General features: G+C 45.4%; 1 protein-coding gene and 1 non-coding gene across 2 annotated transcripts; one reads left to right on the top strand and one right to left on the bottom strand.

Moving 5' to 3' along the window:
- Positions 1 to 2,520: 2,520 nt before the first annotated feature.
- LOC130022501 (zinc finger protein 345-like) lies at positions 2,521 to 3,564 on the top strand (the record flags this gene model as incomplete). Its single annotated transcript, XM_056113271.1, has 1 exon — positions 2,521 to 3,564. A coding segment is annotated over one exon (1,044 nt), but the record flags the coding sequence as incomplete, so codon positions are not given.
- Positions 3,565 to 11,912: 8,348 nt separating this feature from the next.
- Positions 11,913 to 12,019, bottom strand: LOC130022547 (U6 spliceosomal RNA). Its single transcript, XR_008792277.1, has one exon. It is a non-coding gene; the product is annotated as a U6 spliceosomal RNA (small nuclear RNA).
- Positions 12,020 to 12,234: the final 215 nt, after the last annotated feature.

Below are 12,234 nucleotides of genomic sequence, written 5' to 3'. Positions count from 1 at the left end.
CCCGAGCACCAGCAGCAGTGATTTTTGAATACAGAGTCAGGAGTCACCCCTGAGCATTGCCAGGTGAGACCCCAAACAAAACAAGAACCAACAACATATTGTGCTGAACAACCCCCTGTCCACCATACACAAGGCCAGGTCTAGAGTATTTGTGATATTTTCTTGGGTCTTAACTCTTGAATAACTAGAAATATGTGGCATTTTGGAAATGGACATTCTGTTCATGTCTTTCATATATTTGCCAAGTTATATCAGGAAAACTTGTGCATTTACCTGTCACCTTTTCCCTGTCACTTATCCATGCCTCTGTCTCTGTCGGGGTAGGGCACTCTGGGATGAAGCCTGCGGTGATCTCCTGGCTGGAAGGAGGAGCCCTGAGGTCGGGGAGGAGAGGCATGTGTGCAGGTGAGTGTCTGAGGACCCTTCCTGGCTCAGGCCCTGTGCAGTGTATGGGTGTCCTGAGCATGTATGAAACACGCCTCTGAGATCGGGGCCTTGGTCTCCTGAATCCTTGGTTCTGTCCCGCATACACACTCCTCTTCATTCCCCTGGAATGTCAGTCACAGAATGATCCTGTAATTTGCTTCCATGGCTTTCGAATAAGTAAGATCATAACAGAGCTAGTTTGGATCTGAACGATAGTACAGCAGGGAGTGCCTTGCAGTGCCTGAAGGTGATGTGTTCAATAACCTGGTTCTCCGAACATTACCAGGTCTGCTCAAAAACAAAAACAATACCTAGTGAAGAATTGCCAAGATCCTCACAGTTTTCCACTATCGAATCTTTTATTTAGTGTGGGACTCTTTGGACTTTGAGAACCACAGAGATGAACTCTTAACTACAGGGCATCATTTTGCTACATTTTTTGACAAGTGCTTGAATTGCATGTTTTGTTCAGTTTCAGAACTAAAACCACGGCTTCAAGATTTGGCATTACAGCACTTTGATTTGGGAATGGGGTCTGCAAGTACGACTGAGTTGGTAAGATTTGCTAATTCAGAATAAATATTATTATGCCAGCAGGAGTGGACCAAGTATGTGATTGTTAAGGTGGAAGGCTGGGAATGGCAGGGAGGAATTCCAAAGCCTGATGCTTGGAGTAGAGGACCCTTAGCTTCAGTAGGTGCTGAAATCAAGCATATTTAAAAATACTGTGAGTTTTGATTTGCTTGACCGTGGTAGTTGTTTAGAAAGCTAATTTCTGCGCCCTAGAGATGGTGCAGTGAGAAATATAATTGCTTTGCACATGGACGGATGTTCCTTACCCAGCACACCTTATAGACAGCATAGACCGACAGAACTGATCCTGGACACTACATGGTGTGCCCCTCCACCCACCCAAACCCCAATAAATAGAAACTACAAAACAAAGGAAAAAAACTTCATTGATTCTGAAAGGCATCACTTGTGGTGAGAGCTTTGCAATGGCCACGTGGTCTGTCTCAGCTGTGGGACGATGCAGGGTTGTCTTCACCCCTGCATCACAGGTTCCACACTGAGCTTTAACCAAACCCACATGTGGATGTATTTCATTTTCTCTTGAAATGGATGCATCCGTTTTCTATAGAAGGAATTGTTTCCACTTGTATTCCTTCATTAATTTAAAGGTGAGGAAGTCACAGAATTTACTGACTCTATATCCATCAATTTTGTGCGTCCAACTTACAGTAACATGAAGTTATTCAATAGTAAGACAATTCATATATCAGTAATAGATAGCATTTGTGCGGTGCATATGTGTGAAACCACATCTGAAGGGCTCAGATTTTTGACAGGAAGACTCAGTGAATTAGTCAATAATTAGAATCCTCTGTTGTTCTACAGGAAAGCTGCCACCCGGAGTGGAATGTCTCAGATCCTGCACTGTATGATAATGTCTCGAGAGAGCAGTCCTGCCCTCAGCCCCATGAGGACCCCGAGACAGGCGGGATGTCTTCTGAGGGTGATCAGAATGGCGAGAGCTACCTCACTCTGAAGAAGCCCTCTCCTGGAAAAAGTTCCTTGGAGTGTGTTATTCTCAGTTCACAGACACAAAATTCCCCAGTGGGGCACTTGCTATGGAAAGGAGCACTGTTTATAGTGAGTCCCTCACAGCAACATACCGTCAACCACAGTTACCGTAAGCAGAACCCATCTACATATAAGGAATGTGGGTCAGCCTCCCCATGTTCTCAGCACTGTGGTGTTCCCTTAGAAAACCACAGTGGACAGAATCCCCAGAAAAGTCAGCCCGGAGAACAAAGTGTGAGTCAAGGGTTATTCCATCATGACCATATGAATATAAATTCAGGAGTGAAACCTTTTGCATGTGAAGCATGTAGGAAGGCCTTCGATAAATCATCACATCTTATTATGCATAGGAGAATTCATACAGGAGAGAAAACTCATGAATGTCAGACATGTGGGAAGGCCTTTATTCAGACCTCTAGTCTTAATAGACCTATGAAAATTCATAGTGGAGAGAAGCCTGATATATGTCAGGAGTGTGCTAATGCCTGTACTCGATCCTCAGGCCTCAGTATACATAGAAGTATTCACACTGGAGAGAAACCGTATATATGTAAGGAATGTGGAAAGGCCTTTGATAGAGCCTCAAGACTTACTATACATAGAAGAATTCACACTGGAGAGAAACCGTATATATGTACGGAATGTGGAAAGGCCTTTGCTAGAGCCTCAAGACTTACTATACATAGGAGAATTCACACTGGAGAGAAACCGTATATATGTAAGGAATGTGGGAAGGCCTTTACTGAATCCTCAAGCCGTAGTGTACATAGGAGAATTCACACTGGAGAGAAACCGTATATATGTAAGGAATGTGGAAAGGCCTTTGCTGTAGCCTCACGACTTAGTGTACATAGGAAAATTCACACTGGGGTGAAACCGTATATATGTAAGGAATGTGGAAATACCTTTGCTGACGCCTCAAGACTTAGTGTACATAGTAGAATTCACACTGGAGTGAAACCGTATATATGTAAGGAATGTGGAAAGGCCTTTACTTTGGCCTCAAGACTTAGTGAACATCGGAAAATTCACACTGGAGAGAGACCCTATGTATGTAAGGAATGTGGAAAGGCCTTTACTTTGGCGTCAAGACTTAGTGCACATAGGAGAATTCACACTGGAGAGAAACCGTATATATGTAAGGAATGTGGAAAGTCCTTTGCTGAAGCCTCAAACCTTAGGGTACATAGGAGAATTCACACTGGAGACAAACCATATATATGTAAGGAATGTGGAAAAGCCTTTACTTCATCCCCACGATTGACTGCACATAGGAGAATTCACACCGGAGAGAAACCTTATATATGTAAGGAATGTGGGAAGGCCTTTTCTGAAGCCTCAACACTTCGTGTACATAGGAGAATTCACACTGGAGAGAAACCATATATATGTAAGCAATGTGGAAAGGCCTTTATTGGAGCCTCAAGACTTAGTTCACATATGAAAATTCATCTCAGAGTGAAACCTCATCAGTGTCAGACATGTGGGAAGTCATTCACACGGTTCTATTCTCTTACTCTACACATGAGAATTCATAATGGAGAGAAACCTTAGATATGTGTGGAGTGCGGGAAGGCCTTTACTTCATCCTCACAATTGACTGTACATAGGAGAATTCACAGTGGAGAGAAACCGTATATTTGTAAGGAATGTGGGAAGTCCTTTGCTGAAGCCTGCTGATTTTCACCTGGGCTGCACCTATGCCAGTATTCTTGTGCTTGGATTTGCTTGTGTGTTAACTTGTAAATAATGGGTCGTGGTGATGAAAATAAGGAGGAAGGTGACTGAATAAACAGGTACAGAAACACCTTCCTGGTAAGAGCTGTCGTGGCTCACTACTCTGCTATTGTTTGCTATGCTTCCAGCTTGGCCCAGAGGGTCTGGTTAGCGGTAATTATGGCAGAAATCAACCAAGATGCAGCATTGAATACTTTGAAAATGGAAAAACAGGTAAACCTTCATTCTTCAGTCTTTCCTGGGTTAGGATTTGGAATGCTTGAGCACCCTGAAAATCCCGGTTTGGGAAATTGAGCGTCAGGTCACGCCTACTTGTATCGTGCATTCACGCTTGTTTCTTACTTATTCTGGATATCCAGGCTTTAGTGGATGTGGAGCTTTTTAGGGGTGCATTGGGGGCTGTTCTGTGGCTCAGGTGTCATGGGTTAGGGTGCGTTTTCCTGAGGGCCCCTGCAGCCACGATCACATCCAGGTCCAAGATGGCACTGGGACGGTGGGCACATGGACTTCAGGCCTTGGTGAGAGGAGCCTGCAGAGAGTGGGAGTCTTTGCCATTTCATTCCTCCCTACTCGAGACTGCGAAGGACCCTGTTTGGAGCCTTTGGACTGGACATAACACTTATCGAAACTCCAGATATGTTCACGGGAAGCCCCCAAAAGAAAGGGACACTTTTGCCGTCGGTCATTTTCATTGGCTTCAGTGCTGGGTTTGGGACTTTGGCGCGTGTTTGGACAAGTGCGAGGTATTTTCCTCTGAAAATTTACTCTTTGGGTTATTTTATTTATTTATTTATTTATTTTTGCTTTTTGGGTCACACTCAGTGTTTCACATTGGTTTCTCCTGACTTATGCACTCAGGAATTACTCCTGGTAAAGCTCAGGGGACCATATTGTTGCTGAAATTTGAATCGGTCACGTGCAAGTCAAATGTCCTACCCGCTCTGCTATCACTTCAGCCCCTCTTTGGATTAATTTTAATAGCTGCTTTTATTCACGGTAGTTCTAAGGGATTCTTTGATGCTCAAGGTTTACTTCTGGTTGTGAATCTCAGGAATTATTCTGTGGTGCTACTGGGTTCCTATGGGATGGGGAGGTTTGTCCTGGATCAGCAAGGCAAGCATCCTAGTCGCTTCACAGTAAGTCCAACCCCACTATTGGTGTTTTTTCTCCATATATAGAATTTCTACTTCCCGGGAGTATGGTACCGCCAGCAGGTCAATCTGTGCCTGTAAGTTGAGTGCATCAGCAGCCTGATGGCACCGTCAGACTTCCAGATACTCCAAAATTGCTGCTGTACCTTTGGCCAGACTCCAAAAACTTTGGACAAAGTCTCCCAAGAAAGTAAACGGCCAAAAGTTAGGTATGTGCGAGACACACCAACAAACCATTTCCAGCTCAGCTATATAATTGGAGGCAAGGTCTCTCTGGTTCCTGATGAAACTGCTTAAAGGTTATGATCCCAAAGACTCAGAGACAAATCTCAGAACCCAGCAGCTTTTTGCAGAGATGCGCCCGGTTCCAGCAATGAGCTACCGGCGACAGACCACCACAAGGGGGAAAGGGTGTGTGTCTCTGCCTGATCCCACTTGGTGGCTCGGTGGCCACCATCTTCCAGAGGCCATTGGACAGACAGGTTTGGGCCTGCAGTGACAAGACATGCGGGGTCTCATGGGATTGGGGTATACTCTGCCCTTTCCTCCCCATCTCAATGAGACCCCGAGTCGCTGCCCATGTACGAACTCTCTGGCTCTTGATCACTCGGCCATGATCCCAGAGTCTCAGAAACAAATCTCGGAACCTAGCAGCTTTCAGCAAAATGTGTCTGGTCCCCACAGTAGGTTACCAAAGCTGGGTATTTCAGGTGGGAATAGGTTTCATGCCTAGCGGTTCAGTGGCCGCCATCTCTAAGGGCTTCTGCACGGTTAGGTTTGGGACTGCAGTAAGGAGACATGCAGGGCCTAACAGGATGGTGGTGGACCCGGCCCTTTTTTCCCCACCCCAAATAAAACCCCGGGTTGTCTGGCACCTACGATTGACCTCTGTGGCTTGTGATCAAGGTACGTAATGACCATGATCCCAGAGATTCAGAGACAAATCTCGAAACCCAGCGCCTTTTAGCAGAAATGTGTCTGGACCCTGCAGTAGGTTACTGTCCCAGATCCACCCCAGGGGGAATTGGTGCTGTCCCTCCAACTGCTTCCCCTTGTCGGCTTGGTGGCCTCCATCCTCCAAAGGCCTTTGGAAAGTCTGATTTGTGCCCACACTCACAAAGATATGTGGGGCCTCTCAGGATGGGGTGGAGCTGGTCAATTCCTCCCCAACCCAACAAGAGCCTAAGTCATTCCCACAAACCACCTCTCTGGCTCTTGATAAAGCAGTTTAATGGCCATAATCCCACAGACTCAGGAACAAATCTCGGAACCCAGCAGGTTTTGGCAGAAATCCCTCCAGATTTAGTTGTTAAAATTTCAGAATTCCAAAATCATATGTTATTTATAACCAGCAATCGAAAAAGGATTGTCTACTGTTGCGTTTTCGCCAGATCTGAGTGCTGGGGTAAAATCCCAAATAATAATGGTGGGTCTCGAGCCAAATTTTGAATGTCATCAAAGTAGAGAGAAGAATGTGGAAATTATCCGCCCCACAGGTAGGAGGAGGCTGTGAAATGGCGGTATACTTGGGTTTTTACTGGTGTAAAATGGGCACGGTGAAGGGACGGGTGTTTCATTGTATGACCGATACTTAAACCTGAAAGTTTTGTAATTGCTCTCCCATTTTTTCTCGTTTTCTCCCATTTATTTAGAAATAGCCAGAGCAATTGTAGAGCAAGTAGGATGCTTGCCTTGCATTTGGCCAACACAGGAGTCCTCCAGGCCACAACATCTTTGAGTTAATCATTGGACATTGAGTGTCCCCTTCTCATCCCTAGAACATATTATGTGGGGGTGTGGCATGGGATAGGGGTGTCTTCTCCCTGGAGTTGTTCATTACAGAGAGATCCTGTGCTTTGCCCTCTTCACTTTGTTGTCATTCTTCCTCATCTCTCAGGTATGTCTAATAGTCCATGTGTTTCAAGGCCCTGTTTTCCCGGCTGTATAACAAGCCTGAATTTTCACCTAAAGGGTTGGGTGCTCTTTCTGGACTCCGCTCAGTCAATGTGACACCTTGCATATCTTGGCCTTTGGATCATTGCCATGGATTTTTGAATATGGGAAGAAATTTAGTTTTCTTTTGTTTTGGGTCCTGGGGATGCTCAGCAGTTATTGCTGGTGGTTCTCGTAAGTTGCTTTTGGCAGTGTTCAAGGATCAACCCCTGTCAGTCTCATGCAAGGCAAATGCATACCTGCTGTACGCTTGTACGCACCAAAAAATGTTTTATTGTGTGTATGCTAAATTGTCACTGTGAGCCCATAGTGAAGTTAAGTCGGACCAGAACAGCAGTGCATCACGGTGGGTGCTCGCCTTACAGATGCCGCCTACCTTCGATGTCCAGCATCCCCTATGGTATCCCAAGCATCACTGGGTCTGATTAAAAACAGAATCCAAAAAGATTTTTTGGGGGATTGCTGAGCTCCTCCATCCCCACAACCACATCTATGGTCTCAGCTTCACGGGAAAAATATCAGAGCCTAATGCTGGGACTAGAGGGTCTTTAACCTCAGTGAGTGCTGAAATATGGAAATTTATTTTATTGTATTGTTTTTTAAAGTTTTCATTAAAGTGCCAGGATTTTCAAAGTTATTGATAGTTGTATTTAGGCGTACAATAATTGAACGCCAATCCCTGCATCAGCTTCCCTCCACCCGTGTTCCCATATTCCCTCCCCACCCCAGTCCCCACTCTACCCCTGCCTGTCATCTGGACAAGCACATGACTAGGTTTCAGTGGTTACAGCTTAGATCTCGAGTTTTCAGTTCTGTTGCATCTGTGTTTTGTGGAAATGGCTACACCCCTCACTCATGTCACTGGCATAAATTAATTCCTGATCCCTGTAAACTTCTGGTTCTCTTCCGCCCCAAATTTCTTTCCTTCTTTGTCCGGCTTCTCTCTAAACACTGGAATCAGGGATGATTTAAGCAGCCCCTTTACAGTACTTTTCCACATCCAGTGTTCGGTATTCCACAGATGAGTGAACATCATCCTGTTTTTATTTCATTTTCTGGCTAACTTCACTCAAGATGGTATCTTCCAGTTTCAACCGTGTTGCTGCATAAAAGCAGTAATAATAAAACCTAAAAAATATATCACTTGATCACTTGATTCCCCTTTATTCATCGATTAATTCGAGTGGATGCCAGTAACTTCTACATGCCTTCCTGTTGTGTGGTAGTGTAGCCCAATGGCATCTGTTTGTTCTAGGAACATGCAGAGCCCCAAACCAATCATTCAGGGTCTTAACAAAGAAGTCTGACCATCTTGTAGGTGGTTGTCCACGCGATCTTTTTGACGTCCCGTGGAATCTAGTCAGTAATGGCTCTAGGCCAGTGGTTGTCTGTAAACCTCATTACGTGTCCAGCACATCTGATTTTTGAAGCCTTGGCAGATGAGACAGCGTCCCTGATCTTGACCGTTGACGGAGATCAGAACTCCGGATTCTATCTCTCATTTGAGTGAATCATGATATTCCAAGCATAGCTCTTTCGATTCCTCTTTGAGAGACCTGAGTAGCGTTCTCATCTTGCTTTCGTAGGGCCCAGGTCTCTAAGGCATATGTTAGTGGAGGAAGAACAGTGGAATCAAAGAGATGTGCTGGAGGTTCTTTGTCCTCTTAGTTATTTCTTCAATGCTCTTGAAGGCATTCCAAGCTGCTCTCTTCTTCCTGCATATCTCAGGTACCAGGTCATTCATCATGTTTCTTTCTCGAACTAGGTATATATATATAACTGTTGCTTTCGGAGATGGTGGTGCATTGAGAGCGAATGGAGTGTCAGGAACGAGGCTGTTTCTCATAACCATTGTCTTCATAAGATTCAGCTGTAGTCCGACTTTTCCACACTCATGGTTGAAGTAGGTCAGCATTTGTGCCGCTTGGCTGATGTTTGGTGTTATTAGAACGATGTCATCAGCAAAGCGGAGGTGGTGTAGTTGCTGACCATCTATCTTCACTCCCATTCCTTCCCATTCCCATCGTCGCATGATGTTCTCGATGGTGGCACTGAAGAGTTTTGGTGAAATGGTATCAACCTGCCCAACCCCTCTCTCGACATGGATAATTACTTATTTGTGGAATGGTTAGATCCTGGTAGTGAATCCTCAATACAGCTCACGGAGGATCCTGATGTATTGAGTTTGTACACCCTGATTGGCTAGGGCTTCTATGACCGCTTCCATCTCAACAGAAAAAAGACCTTCTTTAAATCAATGAACGTTAGACAGAGCGGCATCTTGAACTCCTGAGAAACCTCAATGAGCTTAGTAATCGTGTGGATATTTTAGATGGCAGTGAATGCTTTTCGGAACCCGGCTTGTTCACATGGTTGTTCTTCATCTAGTGTTCTGCTAATCCTATTCAAGATGACTTGAGTGAACAGTTTGCAGATGACAGACAATAGGCAGTTTGGGCAATAGTTGCCAATGTCATAGATGTCTCCCTTCTTGTATAGTAGTACAGTCTTGCTGGTTTTCCATTGGGATGGAACCTTGCATTCAGACAGGTAGCATGTGAAGAGCCGAGCCAGTGTATTGATGAGTACTGATGGTAAGTTCTTCAGGTGTTCAGGTCTGATCTTGTCTGGGCTAGGTGCTCTTTGTTTCTTTACCGAAGAGATGGCGTGTTGAATTTTGGAAGGGAGAACATTGGGAACAATATGTCAATCGTGCAGAATGTGGTATGTGGGAAAATTGACGTGGCTATTAAAGAGAGCTGAGTAGAAGTCATGAATAATCTTCTCCATTGCCCTTCTGGAAGATGTGATAGATCCATCAGGATGTTGGAGGGTAGTCATCTTGATCTTGTAGTTGGTGATGGACAGGTGGGCATTACGAAGGCTTTTCCCGGCTTCTGCCGCATCTACCAACATTGCTGTTCTCCTGTCTTTGAGGTCATCCTTGCTGGCTTCTCTAAATTGTTTTGTGAGCTTGGACGTTCGCTTGTTGTTTCCTGAGGCATGTGCCAATCCACGTTGGCGAATAAGTTCAAGAGTGTTCAAAGAAAGGTGATTTTTTCGTGGTTATCACTCTCGGCCCTGAGAGTTCCAGCAGCAGGAATCCCTGAGCAATGGTGTTGTGACCCTCTCCCCACCTAAGTATATAGAACAAGATAACAGAAAACTCATTGATCCTCGAGAGGAATCTGCTGCAGGTGAGATATTTTCAAAGGTCTGTCTCGGCTATGTGGGGATGCATCATTGCCTTCGCACATGTATCCCACTAAGCTATCCCACTAAGCTCCACACTAAGCTAGTACCAAACCCATTTTCGGGCCCCCTTTTTTTTTTCACTCTAAACTGGTGCTTCAATTTTCTGCAGAGGGAGTTATTTCCACTTACTGTGTCTGTTCTTTGAGTTGGAAAAAATTACACAGCTATGTGACCTGCCGTCGGTCTATTTTGCTTGTCCATCTTGCTGAAACGTTAGGTCGTTGCCTGGAAAATCCATCCACGTGTCAGAATTGCAAGCGAGTTGGGTAAATGTTAGAAACCAACCTGCAAGTCTAGAATTTTTTTGACGAGAAGACTATCAGGCACAGCACAGTAATTGGAAGTCTTTGCTGTTCTTCGGGTAGCAGCAGCCCAGGTGGAATTCTTCTGGTCATGCACACTGTGACAAAATGTCGAGTGAGCTGTTACGCCTTCAGCCCCATGAGGATGCCAAGACAGGTGGGATGTCTTCTGTGGGTTACCAGTAGGAAGTGAGCGCCCATGCTGCAAACAAGCGCTCCCCTGGGACAAGCTACTCAGAGACTGTTCTGCTCAGTCCATGGACACAAACCGCTCCAGGGGAGAAGCCCCTGGACTGTGGGAGAGTCACTGTTTATAGTGAGTCCAGTTATGTACCAGTTATGTACCCTACAAGATATGAAGACTGGATTCGGACCAAGGTTACCCAAGTGAAAGAAAGCTCTCACACTCTTTGGCTCTCCATACAGCCCCATGATCATGTCGGAAAGCTTCCTGAGTGCAGAACCAGGAGAACCTCTGCACGTTGCTGAATTTGTTGCCCCCAAACCATGAACAAACCAAATAAAACCAAAACAGCCTCAGTCCCTTATTGAAGGATTATCTCACCCCAACGTGGGTGTTTCTGAGCTGTATCTTGCTGTATCCATGCTGCCTCTTCCTCGTAGAAGAGGGTTGGGTACCCTCAGAACTGGGGGTGATGAGGTGTGGGTTGCCCATAGCAGGAAATATTTCTAAATGGTTTCGTAACAGACATAACAAAGTGACTTCAGATGTTTTTTATCTCAGAGTGTCACAGTCACTGTCCTCCCATTGTTCATTGATTTGCTCAAGGGGGCCCAGTAACATTGTGAGACTTGTTACCGTGTTTGGCATATCAAATACATCACGGGTAGCTTGCCAGACTTTGCCGTGTGGGCAAGAAACTCTTGTGAGCTTGCCGAGAGCGTGGAGGAATTGAACCCAGGTGGCCATGTCGGCCACATGCAAGGCAAACGCCCTACCCACTGTGCTATCGCTCCAGCCTTGCAGCTTTGTCTTCCTCTGTCCACATCAGGTTCAATCCTCTGCACCCCTTTTGGTTTAGAGGCAAAAATGAGCAGCCCACTCAACTCTCGAGGTGATTCAGCCATGTATCCCACAAGATCTGAAGGCTGGAATCGAATGCTGGTCACCTATGTGAGAGACTCGCACCCTCAAGGCTCTCTGACCACTGCCCCTTTGAAGCTCCGTGCTTGATCTTTAATTACCCCATACTTAACACAGAAGCAAACCTAAGGGTGAAAATTCTTAGAGAAATGGGCCTGGAGAGGGACGGAATCGCTCACAGCTCCATCTCATGGCGTTTCAGCATAACTTCCGCGGTCCAAATTTTCCCACGTTTAAGATTTTCAGCCCTTCTCTTTGCTTAAATATAAAGTATGGGATCATTAAGGATCCAGCACCCATCTTGGGATGCTGCAACGGGAGCAGAGCGGATAGGGTTTTTGCCTTGCATCTATAGGACCCGGGTATAGTCATAGACTTCCCCTACAGTTTTTTTTTTTTTTAAATATGGAACGCTTCACGAATTTGCGTGTCATCCTTGCGCAGGGGCCATGCTAATCTTCTCTGTATCGTTCCAATTTTAGTATATGTGCTGCCGAAGCGAGCACTCCCCTACAGTTTTTTAGTCATGTCTATAGTGATTCCTGAGTGCAGAGTCAGGAGAAGGCCCTGAGCATATCCGGGTGTGGTCACAACCATAAAGGAACAAACAAGAAAGAAAAGTAAAACACAGAGCTTCAGTTCCTTGATGGCGAATTCCATCACCCCGACTTGAGGGTGTCAGAACTGTATATTCTTCCATTCCCCACAACGGTGTAGAAGA

The sequence above is a fragment of the Sorex fumeus genome, unplaced genomic scaffold (genome assembly GCF_029834395.1).
Source record: "Sorex fumeus unplaced genomic scaffold, SorFum_2.1 ptg000019l, whole genome shotgun sequence".
Classification (NCBI taxonomy): Eukaryota; Metazoa; Chordata; class Mammalia; order Eulipotyphla; family Soricidae; genus Sorex; species Sorex fumeus.
The sequence above is the reverse complement of the archived record's forward strand: the minus strand, read 5'-3'. Positions and strand labels throughout refer to the sequence as shown.